This window comes from Cetorhinus maximus, chromosome 13, assembly GCF_964194155.1.
Source record: "Cetorhinus maximus chromosome 13, sCetMax3.hap1.1, whole genome shotgun sequence".
Classification (NCBI taxonomy): domain Eukaryota; kingdom Metazoa; phylum Chordata; class Chondrichthyes; order Lamniformes; family Cetorhinidae; genus Cetorhinus; species Cetorhinus maximus.
In genome coordinates, this window is record NC_135891.1 from 29900424 (window position 1) to 29924707 (window position 24284).

A 24284-nucleotide genomic window follows, 5' to 3' on the forward strand; every position below is an offset into this window, starting at 1 on the left:
GCCTGGTATTTGTTATTGTAACAATATTGTTGTCTAACCCTTATGAAGAATCTTGAAGCCGGGGGCAGATAGCTGAATCCTGGATTTTATCTGAAATGTGCACAACAGTTCTAAGATTGTGCAGGGATAAACAAGAGATCCAATGAACCCACCTCTCTTGAAAGAAAAATGAAACATGTTGCTGTTCACGGTCATGCATCCTGGTTGATGTCTTCAACATTGATATTTTAAGCAGCATTGTAAATGATAATCTTGGAGTATCTGTTTTGAGCATTTCTGATAGTATCCCAGTGCTGGTTTTTGACTGATTATATTGTGTAGTTGATAGACTCGCCTTTGGGAATCTAGTGTGCTCGATTCACAGTTGTGAACAATGGACTGACCAGTTGGATATGCAGCTCCTAGTGCAGTACTAAGGGGATCATGAAGCTTAATTAGAAGGTACAAGATGTTTATGTTCCAATGGCATATTGGCACCTAAAGATCAAGGTGGATATCAACTATAAACTAGACACAAACTTTTGGGACCACTTTACAGAAGGGTTGAAGGCTATTTTTGTCTTTCTCTTTTTCCTTTAATGACAGCAAATCCCTAATGCAGATTACGATTATAGCAAATAAGGCACATGTCCTAGCAGTACTCATTCATGATTCAGTGCAAAAGAGGTGTTTCCTCCTGCAAATGTTTAAGATTCAGAGCCAATCTGTGAGCTGGACCTGTGACATAAAGGGGAAACTTTTACATGGAGGATGTACTGCACCAAGACTGACCTGTGACTGAGTACATTAGAGCAGAATTAGTCTGTAATATCTCTTTTCCAAAGCCCCCATGTGACAAACTTGAGTTAAAAGTTGCTAAGTAATGAACAGCCTTCATTATCAACAATATTGGCCTTTGGTTGTCAAGAATATTAAAATAACTATCACATTGCAAGCCATTCTGCATAATTCTTCCCACTGTGCTGATTGCTGTAGATGGAAGCATAAAATTACAATAAGATATTGATAAAGTAAATCGGCAAAACTGTGGCAAATGGATTTCATTATAAGCCCTAAGAAGGACCTAAAAAGGAAAGAACTCTGCACTTTTGGAATGGTGGAAGTTAGAAACAGTGGAGATCCAAAGAGATTTGTGTCCAGGTACACCGATCTACTGAAATGCTAGCCTTTATATCTAGAGGACTCCAAGGATTAAATTGCAAGGATAGATTGCACAAACTAGGGTTGTATTCCCTGGAATTTAGACGGTTAACAGGGGTACTGAAAGCAACAAGGCCACGATGGTAGTTCATACAGGGGTAAGTAACACAGGGAGAAAGTATCTTAAAAGACATGTGAATGAAGATTGTCTCAAAGCCCCCTGAAAATTTACAATCGATCTAGCATCTGTGGCATATGTGGAAGAGAGCTCCAAATTTCTAGCACCCTTTATGTGTCAAAGTGTTTCTTAATTTCACTCCTGAAATGAAGGTTGTCTCAAAGCCCAAAGAAGGCATGCAAAGTAATGCACTCTCGTAAACTACAGTGCTTGGGAATGAAGTTCACTGACAATAGTGAGAATGGAAATGATTGGATGTCAACCTATGGTCAAATTAACAAGCTCATAAATAACTGGGAATGTTTTCACCTGTTTTAAGGGTTGATTTGCTTGAAGTCCTCAAAATGTTAAGGGAAACAGATAAGGTAGCTAGAGAGAAACTATTTCTGCTGGATGGGAAGTCTAGAACTAGGGGACAGCATCTAAAAATTAGAGCCAGACCTTGCAGGAGTGAAATTGAGAAACACTTCTACACACAAAGGGTGCTAGAAGTTTGGAGCTCTCTTCTACATATGCCACAGATGCTAGATAAATTGAAAATTTTCAGACTGAGATTAGCTGGTATGGGAAATGACAATAATGCAATCATTTAGTGTGGTGTATTTTGCTGAGATTATTGTGTACCTGAAGTGACATTAATACTATATACTAAAGTGCCAGTTTTTGGCTTCTGGCACTGAAGATTTGCCCCACCCCTATTGCACAAAAAATTCTGTTCAGTATATACGAACAAGGAGCAGGAGTAGGCCATTCAGCCTCTCGAGCCTGCTCTGCCGTTTAATAAGATCATGGCTGATCTGATAGGAACTTGAAATCTGCATCCCAACTACCCCCAATAACCTATCACCCCCTTGCTTACCAAGAATCTATCCACCTCTGCCGTAAAAATATTCAAAGACTCTCTTCCACCGTCATTTCAGGAAGAGAGTTCCAAAGATTCACGACCTTCTGAGTGAAAAAAATGTTGCCTCATCTCTGTTTTAAATGGGCAATCCCTTATTTTTAAACAGTGACCCCTAGTTCTGGATTTTTCCGCTCCACATCCACCCTGTCAAGACCCCTCAGGATCTTATACGTTCCAATCAAGTCGCCTCTTACTCTTCTAAACTCCAGCGGATACAAGCCTAGCCTGTCCAACCTTTCTCATAAGACAACCCACCCATTACAGGCATTAGTCTGGTAAACCTTCTCTGAACTGCTTCCAATGCATTTACATCCTTCTTTAAAAAGGTGACCAATACTATACACAGTACACCAAATGTGATCTCACTAGTGCTCTGTACAATTAAAGCATGACCTCCCTACTTTTGTATTCAATTCCCTTCACAATAAGTGATAACATTCTATTAGCTTTCCTAATTACTTGCTGTACTTGTATACCAGCCTTTTGTGATTCATGCACTAGGGCACACAAATCCCTCTGCACGTCAGAGCACCGCAATCTCTCACCATTTAGATAATATGCTTCTCTTTTATTCTTTCTGCCAAAATGAACAATTTCACATTTTCCCTCTTTTTGCTAGAACTTTGCCATTTGCTTAATGTATCTATATATTTTTGTAGCCTCCTTATGTCCTCTCCATAACTTACTTTCCTACCTATCTTTGTGTCATCAGCAAATTTGGCAACCATCTGAGCCATCCCATCATCCAAGTCATTTATATAAATTGTAAACAGTTGAGGTCCCACCACTGATCCCTGAGGCACACCACTCGTTACATCTTGCCAACCTGAAAAAGACCCATTTATGCCTACTCTCTGCTTCCTGTTAGCAAGCCATTCTTCTATCCATGCCAATACGTTACCGCCATACCATGAGATTTTATTCTCCACAATAACCTTGGTTGTGGCACCTTATCAAATGCCTTCTGGAAATCTAAGTACAGTACATCCACCCTTTATGCACAGCACATGTTACTTCCTCAAAGAACTCCAATAAGTTGGTTAAACACGATTTCCCTTCCACAAAGTCATTTTATTTTTTCCAATGTGCATAGCTTTGCACTCCAGCCTCTCATTATAGCATATAATAATCTGGTTACTTATATACATAGTATGGCTATTTACTCAAAATAAAATTGTGTGCAGCATCAAACTTCACAGTAATGGAACTTGAGCAAGTGCATTAGCCCATGGAAAGCTTTCAGGCAGGCACATCCCTTTGTCCCTTACACACCAATTAAGGTAACGGATTGGCTGCCATGTCACAAGCTGACATGCTTAGATCCTTAAGGCCTTCCACCACAGTGATATCTCTCTCATTCTCCTCATTTCCTCTTGTTATTTCTCTCTGGCCACTTACCCTATCTCTGTTCATCAATGTGAAGCACCTAGATGAACTCAACATTTGCCCCAAGTGACAAGATAAGGGCAACCGTAAACAGGAACCCATTAGTATGGTGAGTTAGGGACATAACCACGAGTGTTGGGAACAGAGGGGCTCCTTAAGTTCAGAAAACAGGCTCAGCTGAAAATTGCTGAATGCCACTGTCATCCAACAACTGTATAAAATTATCAATTCACAAATATAGTGTCAACCAATCAATGGTTATTCATATTCCTGCTGATTTAGAAATGAAATGGTCAATATATAGATTTCATAACAATGTCAGCAAAAATATCTGATTGGATATGAAGTGCTCTGCAGTATCCTGAGGATCATGTTTGTTTGTTAATTTATTCTTTCATTCCTTCGCTTTTTACTTTTTTAGAGATCGTGAACACAGAAATTGTAAAACAAGAATCCGGCTTTGTTAGATTTCAGCTTGACCTCCTGCATCTAGGGGCAGAATCTCCTGGTCGGTGTGCGGGGGCAGGCCCCGCATGTTGATGCATAAAATGGCGCGCGGTGACATCGGGTGTGCATCCCAATGTCACCACGCGTCATTCCGATCTTCAGTTCGGTGGGCGTGTACTGGAGTCGGCTGCGCACCCAACGAACTGTCAAAGGCCTATTAAGGCCATTAATCACCTCAGTAAAGTCATTGTCAGGGCTGCCAGTCCAACCTTAAGGTTGTTGGGCAGGCGAAGAGCCCATGCGGCCTTTGCAATTTTCATGGAACTTCATCCACGGGCGGCATGTGGTTTCATGAAGGGTTTATAAGTTTAATAAAAATTTTTATTAAAATTCATTGACATGTCCCAGCTCATGTGACACTGTCACATGAGGGGATATGTCTGAATATTTATTTTTATTCTTTTTTTTCAAGTGAAAAAGCGCAGGTCCCGACTCTCCATCCATCCCCCCGCTTGCACAGGTAGCGCTGAGCGCTTCCGGGTGCATGTCACGCTGGGCGAGCCTTAATTGCCCGCCCACATAAAATGGCAGCACGCAGCTGATTGTGGGCAGCAATTGGCTGCGGGCCCACTCCCGCCCAGCGCCCCCGACAGGGAGAAAATTCTCCCCTAGGTCGCAAAGCATTGGCTTTTGTGTACTCCATTATTTTGCACCGATTCAACAATTATGAAAGGTTTAGATTCGGGGAAGGTTCCATTAAATTAGAAAATAGCAAATGTAACTCCTTTATGCAAAAAGGGAGGGAGACAAAAAGCAGGAAACTACAGGCCAATTAGCCTAACATCTGTCATAGGGAAAATATTAGAAGCTATTATTAAAGATTTTATAGCAGGGCACTCAGAAAAATTCAAGGCAATCAGGCAGAGTCAGCATGGTTTAGTAAAAGGGAAATTATATTTATTCAATTTATTGGAGTTCTTTGAAAGAGTCACATGTGCTGTGGATAAAAGGGAACCGGTGGATGTACTGTGCTTAGATTTCCAGAGGGCATTTGATAAAACGCCACATCAAAGGTTATTGCGGGAAATAAAAGTTCATGGTGTAGGGGTAACATATTGGCATAGAAAGAAGATTGGATAGCTAACAGGAAGCAGCGAGTCAGCATAAACAGGTCTTTTTCCGGTTGGCAGGATGTGACGAGTGGTGTGCCAAGGGGAATCAGTGCTGGGGCCTCAACTTTTTACAATTTATATAAATGACTTGGATGAAGGGACCAAAGGAATGGTTGCTAAATTTGGTGACGATACAAAGATAGGAAAGTGAATGGCAAAGAAGACATAAGGAGGCTACAAAGGGACATAGATAGGCTAAGTGAGTGGGTAGGTTCTGGCAAATGGCGTATAATGTGTGCAATTGTGAAATTGTTCATTTTGGCAGGTAGAATAAAAAAGCTCATTAACTAAATGGTGAGAGATTGCAGGGCTCTGAGATTCAGAGGGAACTGGGTGTCCCAGTGCATGAATTACAAAAGGCTAGAATGGAGGTACAGCAGGTAATTAGGAAAGCTAATAAAATGTTATTTTTTATTGCAAAAGGGAATTGATTACAGAAGTAGGGAGGTTATGCTTCAGCCGTACAGGGCACTGGTGAGACCACATCTGTAGTGTTGTGTACAGTACTGGTCTCCTTATTTAAGGAAAGATGTAAATGCATTAGAAGCAGTTCAGAGAAGGTTTATTAGACTAATACCAGAAATGGGCAGGTTGTCTTTTGAGAAAAGGTTGGACAGACTAGGCTTGTATCCATTGGGGTTTAGAAGAGTGAGAGGGGACTTGATTGAAACCTTTAAGATCCTGAGGGGCCTTGACAGGGTGGATGTGGAGAGAATGTTTCCTCTTGTGAGATAATATAGAACTAGGGGTCACTGTTTAAAAATAAGGGGTCACTCATTTAAGACACAGATGAGGAGAATTTTTTTCTTTCAGAGGGCAGTGAGTCTTTGGAGCTCTCTTCCTGAAAAGCTGGTGGAAGCAGAGCCTTTGAATATTTTTAAGGCAGAGCTAGATAGATTCTTGACAAGGGGGTGAAAGGATATCGGGTGTAGACATGAATGTGGGGTTGAGGTTACATTCAGATCAGCGGTGATCCTTATTGAATAGCAGAGCAGGCTCAAGGGGCTGAGTGGCCTACTCCAAGTGGCTGGGAACACTGTGGAGCATCCGCGAGGCGGAGAGTATCGTGGATAGCATGTATTGAGAGGTGGTCACACCGCAAGCTAAGAGTCCACAGGCAGAAAGGGAATGGGTGACCTCCAGGCAGAGCAAGAGGACTAGGCAGGCAGTGCAGGAATCTCCTGTGGCTATTCCCCTGCAAAACAGATATACTGCTTTGGATACTGTTGGGGGGAATGGCCTCTCAGGAGAAAGCAGCAACAGACAAATTTGCTGCACCACGGTTGGCTCTGCTGCACAGGGGGGAGTAAAAAGGGTGAGAATGCAATAGTTATAGGGGATTCAATTGTAAGGGGAATAGATAGGCGTTTCTGTGGCTGCAAATGAGACTCCAGGATGGTGTGTTGCCTGTCTGGTGCTAGGGTCAAGAATGTCTCAGACCAGCTACAGGACATTCTGAAGAGGGAGGGTGAACAGCCAGTGGTCGTGGTACACATTGGTACAAACGACATAGGTAAAAAAAGGGATGAGGTCCTAAAAGCAGAATATAGGGAGTTAGGAAGTAAGTTGAAAAGTAGGACCTCAAAGGTAGTGATCTCAGGATTGCTACCTGTGCCACGTGCTAGTCAGAGTAGAAATAGCAGGATATATCGGATGAATACATGTCTGAAGAGATGGTGTGAGGGGGAAGGTTTCAGATTCCTGGGATATTGGGACCAGTTCTGGGGGAGGTGGGACCAGTACAAACTGGACGGGTTACACCTGGGCAGAACCGGGACTGATGTCCAAGGGGGAATATTTGCTAGAGTGGTTGGGGAGGGTTTAAACTAAAATGGCAGGGGGATAGGAACCTATGCAAGGAGTCAGAGGAGGGGCAATCAAGGACAAGAACAAAAGACAGAAAGGGGAATAAGAAAGGTGATAGACAGAGAAATCAAGGGCAAGAATCAAACAGGGCCTCAGTGAAAAATAGTGGGAACGGGACAAGCAATGTTAAAAAGACAAGCCTTAAGGCTTTGTGCCTTAACGCGAGGAGCATTCGCAATAAAGTGGATGAATTAACCACGCAAATAGATGTAAACAGGTATGATATAGTCGGAATTATGGAGACATGGCTGCAAGGTGACCAGGGATGGGAACTGAACATCCAGGGGTATTCAGTATTTAGGAAGGACAGACAAAAAAAGAAAAGGCGGTGGAGTTGTATTGCTGGTTAAAGAGGAAATTAACGCAATAATGAGGAAAGATATTAGCTCCGACGATGTGGAGTCTGTATGGGTAGAGCTGAGAAACACTAAGGGGCAAAGAAAGTTAGTGGGGGTTGTATATAGACCTCCAAACTATAGTGGTGATGTTGGGAATGGCATTAAACAGGAAATTAGAGACGCATGCAATAAAGGAACATCTGTAATTATGGGTGACTTTAATCTGCATATAGATTGGGCAAATCAAATTAGTAACAATACCATAGAGGAGGAATTCCTGGAGTGTATACAGGATGGTTTTCTTGACCAATACATTGAGTAACCAACTAGAGAACAGGCCATCCTAGACTGGGTATTGTGTAATGAGAAAGGAATAATTGACAATCTAGTTGAGCGAGGCCCCTTGGGGATGAGCGACCATAATATGATAGAATTCTTCATCAAGATGGAGAGTGACGTAGTTGATTCTGAGACGAGGGTCCTGAATCTTAATAAAGGAAACTACGATGGTATGAGACGCGAGTTGGCTATGATGGATTGGGAAACATTACTTAAAGGGATGACAGTGGATAGGCAATGGCAAACTTTCAAAGAGCGCATGGGTGAACGGCAACAATTGTTTATTCCTGTCTGGCGCAAAAGTAAAATAGGAAAGGTGGCCAAACCATGGCTTACAAGGGAAATTAGAGATAGTATTAGATGCAAGGAAGAGGCATACAAATTGGCCAGAAAAAAACAACAGACCTGAGGATTGAGAGCAGTTTAGAATTCAGCAAAGGAGGACCAAGGGATTGATTAAGAAGGGGAAAATAGAGTACAAGAGTAAGCTTGCAGGGAACATAAAAACTGACTGTAAAAGTTTCTATAGGTATGTGAAGAGAAAAAGATTGGTGAAGACAAATGTAGGTCCCTTGCAGTCTGAAACAGGGGAATTTATAATGGGGAACAAAGAAATGGCTGACCAACTAAATACATACTTTGGTTCTGTCTTCACAAAGGAGGACATAACATGCCAGAAATGTTGGGGAACACAGGGTTTAGTGAGAGGGAGGAACTGAAAGAAATCAGTATTAGTAGGGAAATGGTGTTGGGGAAATTGATGGGATTGAAGGCCAATAAGTCCCCAGGGCCTGATAATCTACATCCCAGAGTACTTAAGGAAGTGGCCCTAGAAATAGTGGATGCATTGGTGGTCATCTTCTGAGATTCTATAGGCTCTGGAACAGTCCTTACAGATTAGAGGGTAGCTAATGTAACCCCACTATTTAAAAAAGGATGTAGAGAGAAAACAGGGAATTATAGACCAGTCGGTAGTGGGGAAAATTCTAGAGTCCATTATAAAAGATTTAATAGCTGAGCACTTGGAAAATAGTGGCAGAATCGGACAGAGTCAGCATGGATTTACGAAAGGGAAGTCATGCTTGATCAATCTACTGGAATTTTTCGAGAATATAACTAGTAGAATTGATGAGGGGGAGCCAGTGGATGTGGTTTATTTGGACTTTCAGAAGGCTTTCGACAAAGTCCCACATAAGAGATTGGCGTGCAAAATTAAAGCGCATGGGATTGGGGATAGTGTATTGAGATGGATAGAAAACTGGTTGGCAAACAGGAAACAAAGAGCAAGAATAAATGGGTCTTTTTCCGAATGGCAGGCAGTGACTAGTGGGGTACCGCAAGGATCGGTGCTGGGACCCCAGCTATTCACAATATATATTAATGATTTAGATGAGGGAGCTAAATGTAATATCCCGAAATTTTCAGATGACACAAAGCCGGATGGGAGGGTGTGCTGTGAGGAGGATGCAGAGATGCTTCAGTGTGATTTGGACAAGCTGAGTGAGTGGGCAAATGCATGGCAGATGCAGTATAATGTGGATAAATGTGAGGTTATCCACTTTGGTAGCAAAAACTGGAAGGCAGATTATTATCTGAATGGCTATAAATTGAGAGAGGGGAATGTGTTATGAGACCTGGGTGTCCTCGTACACCAGTCGTTGAAGGTAAGCATGCAGGTGCAGCAGGCAGTAAAGAAGGCAAATGGTATGTTGGCCTTCATAGCAAGAGGATTCGAGTACAGGAGCAGGGATGTCTTGCTGCAATTATACAGGGCCTTGGTGAGACCACACTTGGAATATTGTGTGCAGTTTTGGTCTCCTTATCTGAGGAAGGATGTACTTGCTATAGAGGGAGTGCAGTGAAGGTTTACTAGACTGATCTCTGGGATGGCGGGACTGACATATGAGGAGAGATTGAGTCGGTTAGGATTATATTCGCTGGAGTTCAGAAGAATGAGGGGGGGATCTCATAGAAACCTATAAAATTCTAACAGGACTAGACAGGGTAGATGCAGGAAGGATGTTCCCGATGGTGGGGGAGTCCAGAACCAGGGGTCACAGTCTGAGGATACGGGGTATACCACTTAGGACTGAGATGAGAATGAGAATTTGCTACCACAGAAAGTAGTTGAGGCCAAAACATCATATGTTTTCAAGAAGGAGTTAGATATAGTTCTTGGGGCGAAAGGGATCAAAGGATATGGGGAGAAAGCGGGAGCAGGCTATTGAGTTGGATGATCAGCCATGATCATAATGAATGGCGGAGCAGACTCGTAGGGCCAAATGGCCTACTCCTGCTCCTATTTTCTCTGTTTCTATGTTTCCTGCTCCAAATTCGTATGTTCGTATGTAATTTCCCACTGTGGTAGAGGCAAGTTCAGGGTTGCAAATAACCGTATTTCCTTGTTGTACACACCATGCACTAGGTACTAACGTGACAGGAAATTAGATGCTAACTTTACTGTAAGCAACCATAAGGTGATAATAAATTGTTAACACAGAGAGGACAATTAGAAGCCTGGATATTTTGTTAGAAACATGTACCTGGTAACCCACCTGCTAATCATCTGAGCCAAAGAGCAGTGTGTGATGAAGGGAAACCAGATGAGAAAGCAACTAAAGATGGAGAACACAATTTTTCCAAACTGTTCACTGAAGTTTATTACACATAACAGACACTGGAATATCAGTAACACCTAGTGGTTGTAGTGTGTTATAGCTGAAACCTGAAAACAAGTTGGTATGTGATTTTCATGTCCCTGGAGTACAGTTAAATTATGCACTCTTCATGTGTGGGAAGTTTTTTATATGGCTGATTTTATATTTCAATTATACTGCTTGGCATGAAGTTAAGACAAATGGAATCTGATTGTAATAAAGTTATATGTTTTCAGTACTAAAATCCAGTTATGACATAAGAGGCAGCTATTGGGAAAATTGGCCCACTCTTGTTTATATGTAACATTCTATTGTTTCATTTAAATCTAGGAGGGTGTGTATATGTCACAATCAACTGCAATTCCATATAAATGGACAGCCCCAGAAGCTATTGAATTTGGACGTTTCTCTGTGAAATCAGATGTTTGGTCTTTTGGCGTTCTTCTTTATGAAATATTCACTCATGGTAGAACACCATATCCGGGTAGGCTTTCAATTTTGTTGTACAGTCTCTGTAAACTGAAAAATATTAGGAAAAAAAATCTTTTAAGATCAATCTTTTTAACATAAATCACATTGCTGCAGGTTTGGACAACCAAGAAGTAGTGAGCATGATTTCCGAAGGTTACCGAATGCCTTGTCCTGATGGATGTCCTGGAAAATTGTATGAGATAATGCTTCAGTGCTGGAACAGCACAGCACAAAATCGCCCATCATTTAAGGCATTAGTACAAATACTGGTGCCCTTCAACAGTTATGAAGGTGATATCTGCTTTTCTACCAACATAAAACATATCTGTTAAAACTAGAAATGAGAAGTTCCTTTCAATTATTATCACGTTGTAAAACCACTGGCTTGGAATTGCATATGGACTTTAAGTATCCTTAATTCCTAATCCAGTATTAAGCATTCCAGGGCTAATAGACATGTGGGTTAAACTTTAATGGCATCACTGCCATTTTACAAGACAACTAATATAACTTCTTACTGCTGTAACAGAATTCACATGGTTCATGTTTATAAAGCTCTTGAAAGTAACATTCTCTTTATCTAATCATTGCTCCAAGTAGTTGCTACAGCATTTGGGAAAAAAATAAAGAAAGTTTCTCCTTAAAGGAACATTTAAGGGGTGGAGGGGTATACTTTCCTCTTTGAGTAAAGTTAAACAAAAATTGTTTTACTAAATTGTCACTTGTTATAATAAAAGTTTAGTCAATTGACATACAGCATTGTTGTAAGGTAAAGACCAACATTTTTAAATTGTCATTGTCCTCCCTCCACTGAGGTGGGCTTCCCATCATAGGTGGGTATCCCAGGATGACCACTATTGCAGTGGGTCTAAGTATTGGAAATTAACTGGGACCAGGGTGTAGGTATGGGGCAATCAGAGGACACACCCTGCCAAGTTGGCATCAGCGAAGGAGCCAGCAAGATAATCAGTCCCAACATGGTTTTATATAAAATTTTTGCTATTTAACTATTAATCATATTTATTGAGCTAAAATTCAAGTAAAATGCACAGAGTGCCTATGTGAGTGAGTGAATGTAAGTATGTGAGTGTGGGTGTCTGTAAGCGAATGTACATGCAGGTGTTTCCACGTAAGTGTATGTTTTGCAAATGTGTTCATGTATTTGTGTGTGTGTATCTCCTTAGACTGACACTTTTTCCTCCTTTGAGCATCTCATCTTCTTTCATCCCTCTCACCTCTCATTAAAATCCTCATTCTCTCCCACCCACCCAAGAACCATAATATTTTTCGCCGAGCTACCTTTGCTGTTTTTCTCAGCCTCTAAACCAAATGACTCTCGGCCTCCAGCTCAATTCATCATGCTCTCTCTCTTTACATTCTGTCCATGAGTCTGACCTCCTGGTTGCTTGACTATATTTCAACTAAACTGCTGATTACCGAGCTTCACTCCCTGACTCCCAGGTTAACAGATATTGTTAACAGTTCTCTGTGCCAAGGTACTGTCCCACTCTCCTCCAAATCTGCCATCATTGTCTCTCTCCCCAAAAACCAGCATTTAACACCTTCATGCTTATAAACAACCAACCCATCGACGACCTTCCTTTACCCACCAAAGTCCTTGAAAATGTAATTACCTCTCAAATCCATGCCTTTTTTCCCAGAACTCCATATTTGAAACCATTCAATCAGGTTTCTTCACTGCCACAGAATCAAAATTGCTCTTAACAAAGTCAAAAATGACATCCCAAGTGACTGTGACAGTGGCAACTATCCCGTCTCAACCTCCTTAGCCTGTCTGCAGCCTTTGACATGGTTGATCACACCATCCTCCTCCAACACCTTTCCACTGTTGTCCAACTATGTGGAACTGCCTGGTTCCATTCTTGTCCATCCAGTCATAGCCAAAGAATCACTTGCAATGGCTTCCCTTCCTGCTCCCACACCATTAACCAGTGTCTCCCAAGGGCCCATCCTTGGCCCCCTTCTATTTGTCATCACCATATTGCCCCTCAGTAACATCATCCAGAAGTACAGCTTTAGTTTTCACGTGTACGCTGATAACATCCAACTCTATCTCACTACCACCTCTCTCAAACCCACATACCCCCCACCCTGCAACCCCTCCCCACTGTGTCTAAATTGAACACTGCTTGTTCAACATCTATTACTGCATGAGCAGAAATTTCTTCCAACTAAATATTGAGAAGATGGAAGCCCTTAACTTTGGTCCCTGCCATAAACTTAGTTACCTAGCTAACAATTTCATGCCTCTCTCTGGCAACTGTCCAAGATTGCACACATTCATGGTGTCATATTTAACATGAGATGAGTTTCCAACTACATAGCTGCACCATCACTAAAGCCACCTATTTCCATCTCCGTAATATCACCCGACTGCACCCCTACCTTAGTTCATATGCTGCTGAAACCCTCAATTGTGTTGTTGTTACCAATCAGCTTGACTATTCCAATTCAGTCCTAACCAGCCTCCTTCTGTTCTCTGTAAACTTGAGGCGATCCATAACTCTGCTGACAGTATCCTAAATTGCACCGAGCCTAGTTCACTCATCACCCCCGTGCTCACTGACCTGCATTGGCTCCTGCTTAAGCAATTGCTCAATTTTAAAATTTTCATCCTTGCTCTCAAATTCCTCCATGTTCAAGCCCCTCCTTATCTCTGCTATCTTCTTCAGCCCTACAACCCTCCAAGATATCTGTGCCCCTCCATTCTGGTACCTGTAAGCTTCTGCGATATCAGTTGTTCCAACGTAGGTGCACGTGCCCTCAGTTGCCTAGACCATAGGGGAGAACTTTCCGTCAGGCGGGCTGGGCAGGAGTGGGCGTGGGAGGGCACGCAGCCAATCGCCGCCCACGATCAGCTGCATGCCGCCATTTTATGTGGGCGGGCCAATTAAGGCCCACCCAGCATGACGTGCACCCGGAAGCGCTCAGCGCTATGTATGTGGGCAAAGGGGAGGAGGGAGAGTCGGGGTCTGCGCTCTTTCACGCATGTGTGTGAAAGAGCGCAGAAATCTCCCTGAGGCACGGAGTTGCCTCAGGGAGATTATTTCGATTATGAAAAATTGAAATCAAGAGAAAAAAGTTATTCGGACATGTCCCCTCATATGACAGTGTCACAAGAGCTGGGACATGTCAATGAATTTTTTTAAAAATTTTTATTAAACTTATAGGCCCTTCATGAAACCTCATCCCACCTGTGGATGAGGCTCCATGAAAAATGTGAAGGCTGCCTGGGCTCTTTGCCTGCCCGCCAACCTTAAGGTTGGACAGGCAGCCCTGTTAATGATTTTAATGAGGGGATTAATGGCCTTAATAAGCCTTTGACAGTTTGACCGGTGTGCACTGGAGTCGGCTGCACGCCCGCCAAACTGAAGCTCGGAATGCCGCGCGGTGATGTCAGGATGCATGCCCGACATCACCGCCTGTCATTTTACGCGTTGACAAGCGGGGCCCGCATGCCAACCGGAAGATTCAGGCCATAACTTCTGTAGTTTTCCCTCCCTGAACCCTTCCACCTCTCTGCCTCACTTTACTCCTTTAAGATGGTTTTTGAATGTACCTGTTTTTAACAAGGTTTTGCCCTAATACCTCTTGATGTGGCTCAGTTTCAAATTTTCTTTGATAACGCTGCTATGAAGTGCCTTGGGAAATTTTACTGTGTTAAAGGTGCTATATAAAAGCAAGTTATTGTTGTTAACCTAAATAATGCTGCCAAAGCTACAAGTGTTAAATTTCAAATGGACTAAAATCAAAAATCTACACAAGAATGGGAGCAGTGTCCTCACTAACCTGGTTCAGTCAGTAATGTTAACTACTCAAAAATCACCCTTAGTTTTTAAAATGGTTTTAGTCCTGTTTTGTTTAGAGCAGTTTTACAACTTTAAAAAATTTTAATGTTAATATATTGAAATTACATATCATCAAAATCTTAGAATATAAGCATTATCAGATATTGTTTGCTTGGAAATAGTCTAATAATCTTAAAGGTTCCTGAAGCAGATCTTTGCAAGAAAACTGTAAATGTAATTGTTCTTTTAAAGTATTTGGCACCTTAGATATTCCATCAAATAGCATTCATTTTACTTTATATAAAAAAGTCATCAAATTAAAATGTTAACTCTCTCCCACTCTCTCTCTCTCTCTCCCCACAGACACTGCCTGACCTGATAAGTATTTGCAGTATTTTCTGGGTTTTTTTCAGATTTCCAGTAGCTTTTATATTTTTAATTTATGCTATTTTTTTCTGCTTATCCTCAAAAAAGCCATGTTTGATATTCCAGCCAATGAGGGTAAATTTGTTATGTCAATAACTGGATAAACAATTGTAATTTACAGAGAAACTGTTGCTAAATCACTGTAACCTCTCCAATCTGGAATGCTCGGGACCAAAGAATTTCTGGATTTTGGAATTTTCTAGATTCTAGAATAACGTTACTATCCCAACCACAAGTTTGTGTACCAGGTATAAATATGTACCTGAGCCATAAAACATGCCAAAACTTGTGTTAAGCTACAAAAGCGCACGTTATCAAATCCATTCATTTGAAAATATGAGCTGATGCACTAACGCACATGTGCCCAGAATAAAATTGAGCATTGTCAACAGTGAAGCAATACACTCCTGTTCTTTAAGGATTGTATATCCCAATGCACTCATAGTATATGTTTGAAGATGCTTATAGTTATCTCAAGATCTTCCCCAATTTTGGCCTAGTTACCAAGTGTCTGCAAAGCAGAGTCACCAATCTGGGGTTAGGAGCCTGTACAGCAGGCAGACAGGAGCAGAAACACAATTAAGTTTGAAGCTGCCACTCCCCATCCCAGCTCAGCCACATGACCTGCTGGTTTTCCCCACACCCTGGGCACGTCAGTCAGTCAGTGTCTGAGTTACACTTGCCTGCTTCTGCCTATGCACAAACATCCCGGGCCCACTCATCCCTTGCTGTTTAGTAGCATTGATCCAGTGGGTCCAGGGCTGTTGCAGTGCCGCGGGTGATGAGTCTGAGAGTTGCGGGGCCTGGTGAAAAAAATTCTGGACAAAAGGTGTTTCCAAGTTTTGGAGTTCCGGACTGGAGAGGTTACAATACAGTATATTGGTTATTATTGCATTTGTACAAGAATGCCCCCAGATAACTCACTACCATTCACTATTATTATTGCCCAGTAATCCACTAGCAGGATTTTTCTTTCATTCTTTCCTGGGATGTGAGTGTCATTGGCAAGGCCAACATTTGTTGTCCATCCCTAATTATCGGTGAGAAGGTGGTGGTGAGCCATCTTCTAACTGAGTGGCTTGCAAGGCCATTTCAAGAGGCCAACTACATTCCTTTTGGCCTGGAGACACATGTAGACCAGACCAGGTAAGAACAACAAATTTCCTGCCCTGAAGGACATTAGAGAAACGGATGAGTTTTTAGGACAACCTGGTAGTTTCATAGTTGCCATTACTGAGACTCGCTTTTTATTCTGGATTTATTTATTAATTGACTATTAAATTCCACCCGCTGCACTCGATTTGAACAGATGTCTCTGGATTACTAGTGCAGTAACATTACCACTACGCTACTCTCTCCCTGTGATTGACTGCCGTAATCTTCTAGTTCAGCAATGCCAACACTTGTCCTTGTATTAAGCTGTTTTAAGTAAATAGAACAATGAGAAACTGTGCAATATTTATTCACTTTCAACGTAAGAATACTATTAGATGCTGTAATCTAAATGCTTAATTGAACATGTTGGAATATTTTCTGTACCACTTTGTGTTGATTTTCATAACGCAACAGAATTCACCTTGAATGAATCATTTCTGTGTCGTATATACCTCGTAAACTGATTTAGGTTCATCATTAGTATTTAGTAAAAGTATTGTATATAAAGAAACAACTCAGGGTAAATGTTCTATTAGTGTAAGGCTTTTGTTAATTTTGGTAATTCCCATAATAAAGGTATGTTTAATTTCCGTGCAATGAGTGATTTTAATGGAGTGAATGTTCCCCGGGATTTTCTGGTCCCGCCCACCACCGGGATCTTCCGGTCCCGCCAAGAGTCAATGGACGGGTCCCACCACGGCAGGGCTGCAAAATCCCAGCCAATGTTCCTGTTTAAAACTTGGAAGTCATGGGGCTGAATCTTCTGGCTGATGTGCAGGTGGCGGAGCCCGCATGTCAGCGCTTAAATGTCACGCGAGCGTCCCGACATCATCAAACGGCATCGCGATGTTTCAGTCAGCGGACGCGCTATGCAGCGCGACATGCGCCCGCCATTAATTAAAGGCCTTGTTAAGGCCATTAAGTCACCAATTGACCAGGATTTTGAGGGGCCTGTGCGAACTTCGGGTCGGCCCAACGGGCAGGCGGGTAAGTGATTTTTTTACAAACTTCATCCAGTGGCAGGATGAGGTTTGATATCAGAATTAAAAATGTGTAATAAAGTTTTTGTGTATTTCATTAACATGTCCCATCTCGTGTGACATTTTCACATGAGGGGGACATGTTAATGATTTTTTAATTTTTCTATTTTTCACGTTTCACAGCCTTTCAGCGATCTCCCTGAGGCAGCACTTTGCCTCAGGGAGATGTGCGCTCTTTTGCCTTAATTGGCCCGCCCACGTAAAATGGCGGCGGGGCCCGTTTCGGCGGCGGCAATCGGCTGCCTGCCCACCGCCGAGTCGGTCAGGCCCGCCCGCCCATCAAGGGCAAAATTCTGCCCATGGTGTAGCAGCCTCATAAAGGTGGTTGCCAATTTGACACCTTCAAGCAAAAATCAGTCTTGTTTGAGAGGCTATCTACTGAATGATTTTACCTTCTTTATAAGTCTCACATGCAGCACCTTATTAACTGCCTCCTGAAAATTAAATTAAATCGGGTGTGGTGGACAAAATGGCTTCATTCAGTGCTGTAATTTCTGACTCATATCCCTCAAGCTTGTTTATAAACACCTCCACAGCTCTGCCAATCCCTTACTTTGTAATCTCATCCAGACCAATTTACGAAATTGTTCCCTTTGCAGTTCAGCTGTGACCACTTTTGAATTACTCATTTCCTCTGCTGTGTCTTTTGTGGCAGAGTCTTTCATCATCTTCATTTAAAACATGAATTAACTCCAAACCCCCGGTCAAAAAGTTGTATTTAATGGATAAGGCTCAGCCTGGAGGCACATTACTAGTGGGGTCCTCCCGGCACCGGTCCCAGGCCCACTACTTTTCATTGTCTTCAGTGCTGACCCAGGCAGTGGTGTTGGGAGCATGGCCAGTACGTTTACAATATGACACCTAAATCACCTGAGATGAAGCGGTTTTGCAGAGCAGCCTCCCGCCAAGTGCGGGGCCGCCAACTGAGGAAAGCTAGGGCGTGGGGGGGGGTGGTGGGGAGGTGGTCATTGGAGCCAGAGGCTTCATGTCCCAAAGAGGGCGGGCGGGAGGGACGGCATCAGGAAAGGCCACACCCCTGGCCCAATCTCTTTTCCTGGAGAGATTTGCCTTCCTCTCCAACTGCCCTAACGCCTTGGCCCCTCTGAAATTTTCGTTTTGCACTTTCACCTCCAAGGGTGCCTCCATGTTGAGGCACCCTCACGGTCCCCGGCCTGCCTGACCAGCATCCACCTTTTCCAGTGGAGCTGCCAAGACTTAAGAGCTGCAGGCCCCACTGATTGGGCCAGCAGCTTCAGGAGTCCACCCACCAGACTTAATAGGACAGTGAGGAAGTAGCCAATAAGGAGGCCACCTCCGGAAAGATTGCTCTGCCGGCCTCGCTACCAGCAAATGCAGACTTGGTGTCCTCATTTGTTCCCAAATTCAAGGTCCTGAGGCAAAATCTAGCCCAATGAGCAGAATGGCTCCCTCTGCGCTGTACTAGTCTATGATTCTATGGGATTAAAAGGTAACTGTCCATGTAACTTAAACTGTTTATTGACCATCAAAGCCAGTTGCTTATTTTAAGTTTGTTTCAAAACCTAAACTTAAGAAAATGATATGCATAATGGAATCAGAAAAATTACAATATAGAAAGCCATTCAGCCCATCTGCCCCATTTTGTTCCTTATTTTTGCTGGTTTGTATTTTTCCTCTCCTGTTTCTCTCTTATTTCCTTTCCTTTACTTTCGGACAACATCTATTCAAAATCCTGCCATTCACACCTCCTCTAGACACATCTTTTATTTCTTTATTTGTTCCATCACCACTCCCTTTGCACCTCGAAACCTTTTGTCATTTCTAAATTTTCCAGGTTCTGTTGAAAGGTCACAGACCTGAAACATTATCTCTGTTCCTCTCTCCACAGATGCTGCCTGACCTGCTGAGTACTTCCAACATTTTCTGCTTGTATACCTGAGGTCCCCACCTTGATTTTGTACTCACAGCAACTTTTTTGTTAAAGCAGCAGATTTACTATGGTGCTTTCTATCATAGGTTAGGCAGAAGGAGATAGAAATGTATCTCAGTGGTGGTGCAAAACAGCTGGTATTGAATTGGTTGCCCATTGTACTCAGCTTCTGATGTTCAGTTCCATTGCAGTCAATGCCAATCCAATATCACCCAGGTTCCACCACCACTGAGGCAATTTTCTACCCCAAACAGTTTTTCCCCTCCCTTCACAAAAAACTCCAACTAGTTAGCAGTTTCGTCAAAATCTCATGACTAGAGAAATACCACACACATGATAAGCACTTGTCAACTAACATCCCCAGTAATCATTTCTAGGCTTTTGAAAATGTAGACTGCTCAATATGTGTCGGAAAGTGTCTTTTTTAATCCATACTTCCCTGAGTTCAGTTGATGACTTTATGAAAGGGAAAGATTATGAAAGATCTATTAAGAGTTTTTCATAAGGTAACTGACAGGGTAGATAAGTGGAAATCAGTGGATGTAGTATATTTGGATTTTCAGAAGCTTTTCATAAGAAGTGAGGTTGTTACACCAGATTACAGCTCATGAGATTAGGGGTAATATATTAGTATGGATTAAGGATTGGTTAGCGGACAGAAAACAGAGTAGGAACATACAGGACTTTTTCAGATTGGCAGGTTGTAATCTAGTGGAGTGCTACGAACAGTGCTTGGGCCTTGGCTATTTACAATAATGGTGTAATATATCCATGTTTGCTGCCAATACAAAGCTAAGTGGGAAAGTAACCTGTGAGGAAGATGCAAAGTGACAGCACAGGGACACAGACCAGTTATGTGATTGGGTAAGAAGATTGGATAAGGGCAGATGGAGTATAAATTGGGGAAGTGTAAATTACCGGCTTTGGTCAGAGGAATAGAAGAGCAGAATATTTTTACAAGGTGAGTGACTAGTAAGTGTTATTCACAGGGGTTTGGCAGTTCTTGTGCACAAATCACAAAGTTAGCAAGGTAAATCAAGCAATTAAGAAGACAAATGGTATATTAGTCTTAATTGAAAGAGGTTGAAGTATAAGGGTAAAGAAATCTTACTGCAGTTAAACAGAGCCTTGGTGAGAACCCACCTGGAAAAATGTGCACACTTCTGGCCTCCATACCTAAGGAATAATATACTTGCTATGGGGAAAAGCTGGGGGGATGTGGGTGGCAACAAAGGCTCAGTAGATTGACTCCTGGGTTGAGAGGGTTGTCATATGAATTGAGTACTGGGTTGAAAAGGCTGTCCTATGAGAATAAATTGAGTGGAATGGGCCGATCTTTCCTGGAGTTTCCTGGACCTCATTGAAACATATAAAATATTAGCTCGATAGGGTAGATGCTGAGAGCCTTCCCCTGGAGAGTCTAAAATTAGCAGGTCGTTGTCTCAGGATAAGGAGTCAGACATTTTGGACTGAGATGAGAAGCAATTTCTTCACTCAGAAGGTTGTGAATCTTTTCTCTATCCCGGAGAGTTGTGGATGCCCAGTCATTGAGCATGTTTAAGACTGAGATCGATAGATTTTTGAGCAGTAAGGTCATCAAGGGATTTGGGGATAGGGTGGGAAAGTGGAGCTGATTTAGAAGACCGGCTATGATCTTATTGAATAGATGGAGCTGGCTCAAGCTCGGGCTCAGCTGTGCTGAATAGCTCGCCATTACATAACGCTGCCACCAGGTGGAGGTCTAAGAAGGATTATGTTCCCAGGTCAGAAATTGATGCTGGGCTGGGATAGCAGTGACAGATTGTACAACTGGCCTTTATTTTCTCATCAGGGAAAACAATTTCCTGTACAGTAAATAAACCGCTGCCCGCAGCATTACATTCTTCAAACCTGGGACTCTTAGAACCTGAAAGATACTTAAATGAAAGTAACAAAACAGGAAATATTTCTCAGCATTATTTGGAGCAAAATACTTGAAAGTTTACAAGTTTATTTCATTGGCTTGCAAATGACCATTTATGATGCAAGCAGGTAAACATTAATGCAATTTTTGACCTTCTGTTCACAGTTTTACCAGCGCACAGCAAGTCAGTGGGAGTTCTCTTATTTTTTAACTGAGGATGTTTAGACCATTTAGGGGATAACATCACGTACACTGAGTCACAGTGAATACACCAAATTCCATTTTGCTAAATACATTCTGGGATTTTTATTGATGCTTTGAGGATTGAATTTCACGTTTGGGTGCATGCTTTGTTATTTCTTTTCATTGTAAATTTCAATGCCGGCACTTATGGAAACTCTCTATGCAGCAGCAGCAGCAGAGTGCAACTACAGTGCGACAAATTTACAAAGGAATCTTCCTTTCTAAATATGACTACAGAATTCATAATGAAAATATAAAAATAAGCCCGAATGATCGATTTTAAAATGGAGACTGTGTTCTGCCCTGACAGTTTAATCAGCTTCATTTGAAGGTTACAATTGTTTTTCACAACCTGTGTTCGAGGTCATGGAAAACCAAGCAGCGTGTTTAATTTTTATCCCGAGCCATCTTAAAAACAAACAGTAATGAGATGCACCAGTTGGATTCAGGTAACTGCACAAGGAGTGCCCTTGTGGGTTTTACTGGTCAGCCACTATAGCTTTGGCAGGCCAGCAGAAATCCTGTTGCAGATGTATCTATGTATACCGACAGCTTCATTTGACCCCAATGTGAACACATTGACAAACTCCTTGGCCCAGACTTTCGCTACTAGGGATCAGCAGAACTGGTTGAAACTCGCAATTCTCGCCCCTGAACACAAGGGTGGGAATGGGGGAAGGGCGCATTTCACACATGCACGTTTTACAGATGCAGCTGGACATTTAAATCTGCAGCTGCCTCCAGCCAAGTCAGGTTTTGGTAGCCTAGCAGTGTGGATCCTGAAGTGTGCAAAGTAGGCCTGGTGAGAGCAGGTCTGAACTCGGTGTATTTCTTTGCATAACCAAGGGACAGGCCCCTATGGTCAGGTAGGGTATCCCTGTGAAATTTGCGTTGAAATTTTATTCCCAGCCCCAAAAGTGGCACAAAACAAATTCCAAGTCTTATCTTAACCCAAGGCAATAAAAGGATGAGGCCATTGGTGTCACAGGGCAATTATTTTTGCCCCTGCTGACACATGCACCCGGGCACATGGAAGAACTTTGTACTGGAGAAAGGCTCATAGCACTTTGTGCGAAGGGACATAGCAGATGGGCCAGGCACCTTAGCACATCGAGGCCATTGAAGCCAGTCACAGTGAGTAGCCAGACGTCAGAGGAAGGGCAGAGGTCAGGAGGAAGAGGCTGCTGTACATGCACCAGAAAGGAGAAGGAGGAAAGATTGGCCAACCAGGTTCTACCCTTTGGGAAGAGTATACAGACCCAGGACATCATTCCTCAATGTGACAGAGAACCAGTGCTGAAGGTGACTGATGCTAAGCCGTGAGGTGGTGACAGACATCCGTAGCATGCTCCAGCAACAACTTTTCTTTATTCATTCATGGGATGTGGGCGTCGCTGGCTAGGCCAGCATTTATTGCCCATCCCTAATTGCTCTTGAGAAGCTGGTGGTGAGCTGCCTTGATACACCCACCGTGCTGTTAGGGAGGGAGTTCCAGAATTTTGACCCAGTGACAGTGAAGGAACGGTGATATATTTCCAAGTCAGGATGGTGAGTAACCTGGAGGGGAACTTCCAGGTGATGGTGTTCCCATCTATCTGCTGCCCTTCTCCTTCTAGATGGTAGTGGTCATGGGTTTGGAAGGTGCTGTCTAAGGAGCCTTGGTGAATTCCTGCAGTGCATCTTGTGGATGGTACACACTGCTGCTACTGTGCGTTGGTGGTGGAGGGAGTGAATGTTTGTGGACGTGGTGCCAATCAAGTGGTTTGCTTTGTCCTGGACGGTGTCCAGTTTCTTGAGTGCTGTGGGAGCTGCACTCATCCAGGCAAGTACGGAGTATTCCATCAGACTCCTAACTTATGCCTTGTAGATGGTGGACAGGCTTTGGAGAGACAGGAGCTGGTTACTCGTCGCACGATTCCTAGCCTCTGACCTGCTCTTGTAGCCACAGTATTTATATGGTTAGTCCAGTTCAGTTTCTGGTCAATGGTAACCCCCAGGATGTTGATAGTGGGGGATTCAGTGATGGTGATGCCATTGAACATCAAGGGGCGATTCTCTCTTGTTGGAGATGGTCATTGCCTGACACTTGTGTGGCGCAAATGTTACTTGCCACTTGTCAGCCCAAGCCTGAATAATGTCCAGGTCTTGCTGCATTTGGACATCGACTGCTTCAGTATCTGAGGAGTCGCGAATGATGCTGAACATTGTGCAATCATCAGCGAACATCCCCAATTCTGACCTTATGATGGAAGGAAGGTCATTGATGAAGCAGCTGAAGATGGTTGGGCTGAGGACACTACCCTGAGGAACTCCTGCAGTGATGTCCTGGAGCTGAGATGGCTGACCTCCAACAACCACAACCATCTTCCTTTGTGCTAGGTATGACTCCAACCAGCGGAGATTTTTCCCCCTGATTCCCATTGACTCCAGTTTTGCTAGGGCTTCTTGATGCCACACTCTGTCAAATGCTCCCTTGCTGTCAAGGGCAGTCACTCTCACCTCACCTCAGGAGTTCAGCTCTTTGGTCCATGTTTGAACCAAGGCTGTCATGAGGTCAGGAGTTGAGTGGCCCTGGTGGAACCCAAACTAGGCATCAGTGAGCAGGTTATTGCTAAGCAAGTGCTGCTTGATAGCACTGTTAATGATCCCTTCAATTACTTTACTGATGATGGAAAGTAAACTGATTGGCAATTGGCCAGGGTGGATTTGCCCTTCTTATTGTGTACAGGACATGCCTGGGCAATTTTCCACATAGCTGGATAGATGCCAGTGTTGTAGCTGTACTGGAACAGCTTGGCTAGGGGTGTGGCATGTTCTGGAGCACAAGTCTTTAGTACTATTGCCGGAATATTGTCAGGGCCCCATAGTCTTTGCATTATCCAGTACTACCCTCTCCATCCC

The 24284-nt window shown here is 42.9% G+C and overlaps 1 protein-coding gene across 2 annotated transcripts in view; it reads left to right on the top strand.

Annotated features, from left to right (window-relative positions):
* Window positions 1–16878, top strand: part of LOC144688512 (protein-tyrosine kinase 6-like) — a 42644-nt gene extending 25766 nt beyond the window's left edge. For both annotated transcript variants that reach the window (XM_078555171.1, XM_078555173.1), the window contains 3 exons: window positions 10758–10911; window positions 11013–11189; window positions 15071–16878. In XM_078555171.1, coding sequence (XP_078411297.1) covers window positions 10758–10911; window positions 11013–11189; window positions 15071–15081 — 342 coding nt within the window. In that variant the 3' untranslated portion in view covers window positions 15082–16878. The remainder of the gene's footprint in view (window positions 1–10757; window positions 10912–11012; window positions 11190–15070) is intronic.
* Window positions 16879–24284: the final 7406 nt, after the last annotated feature.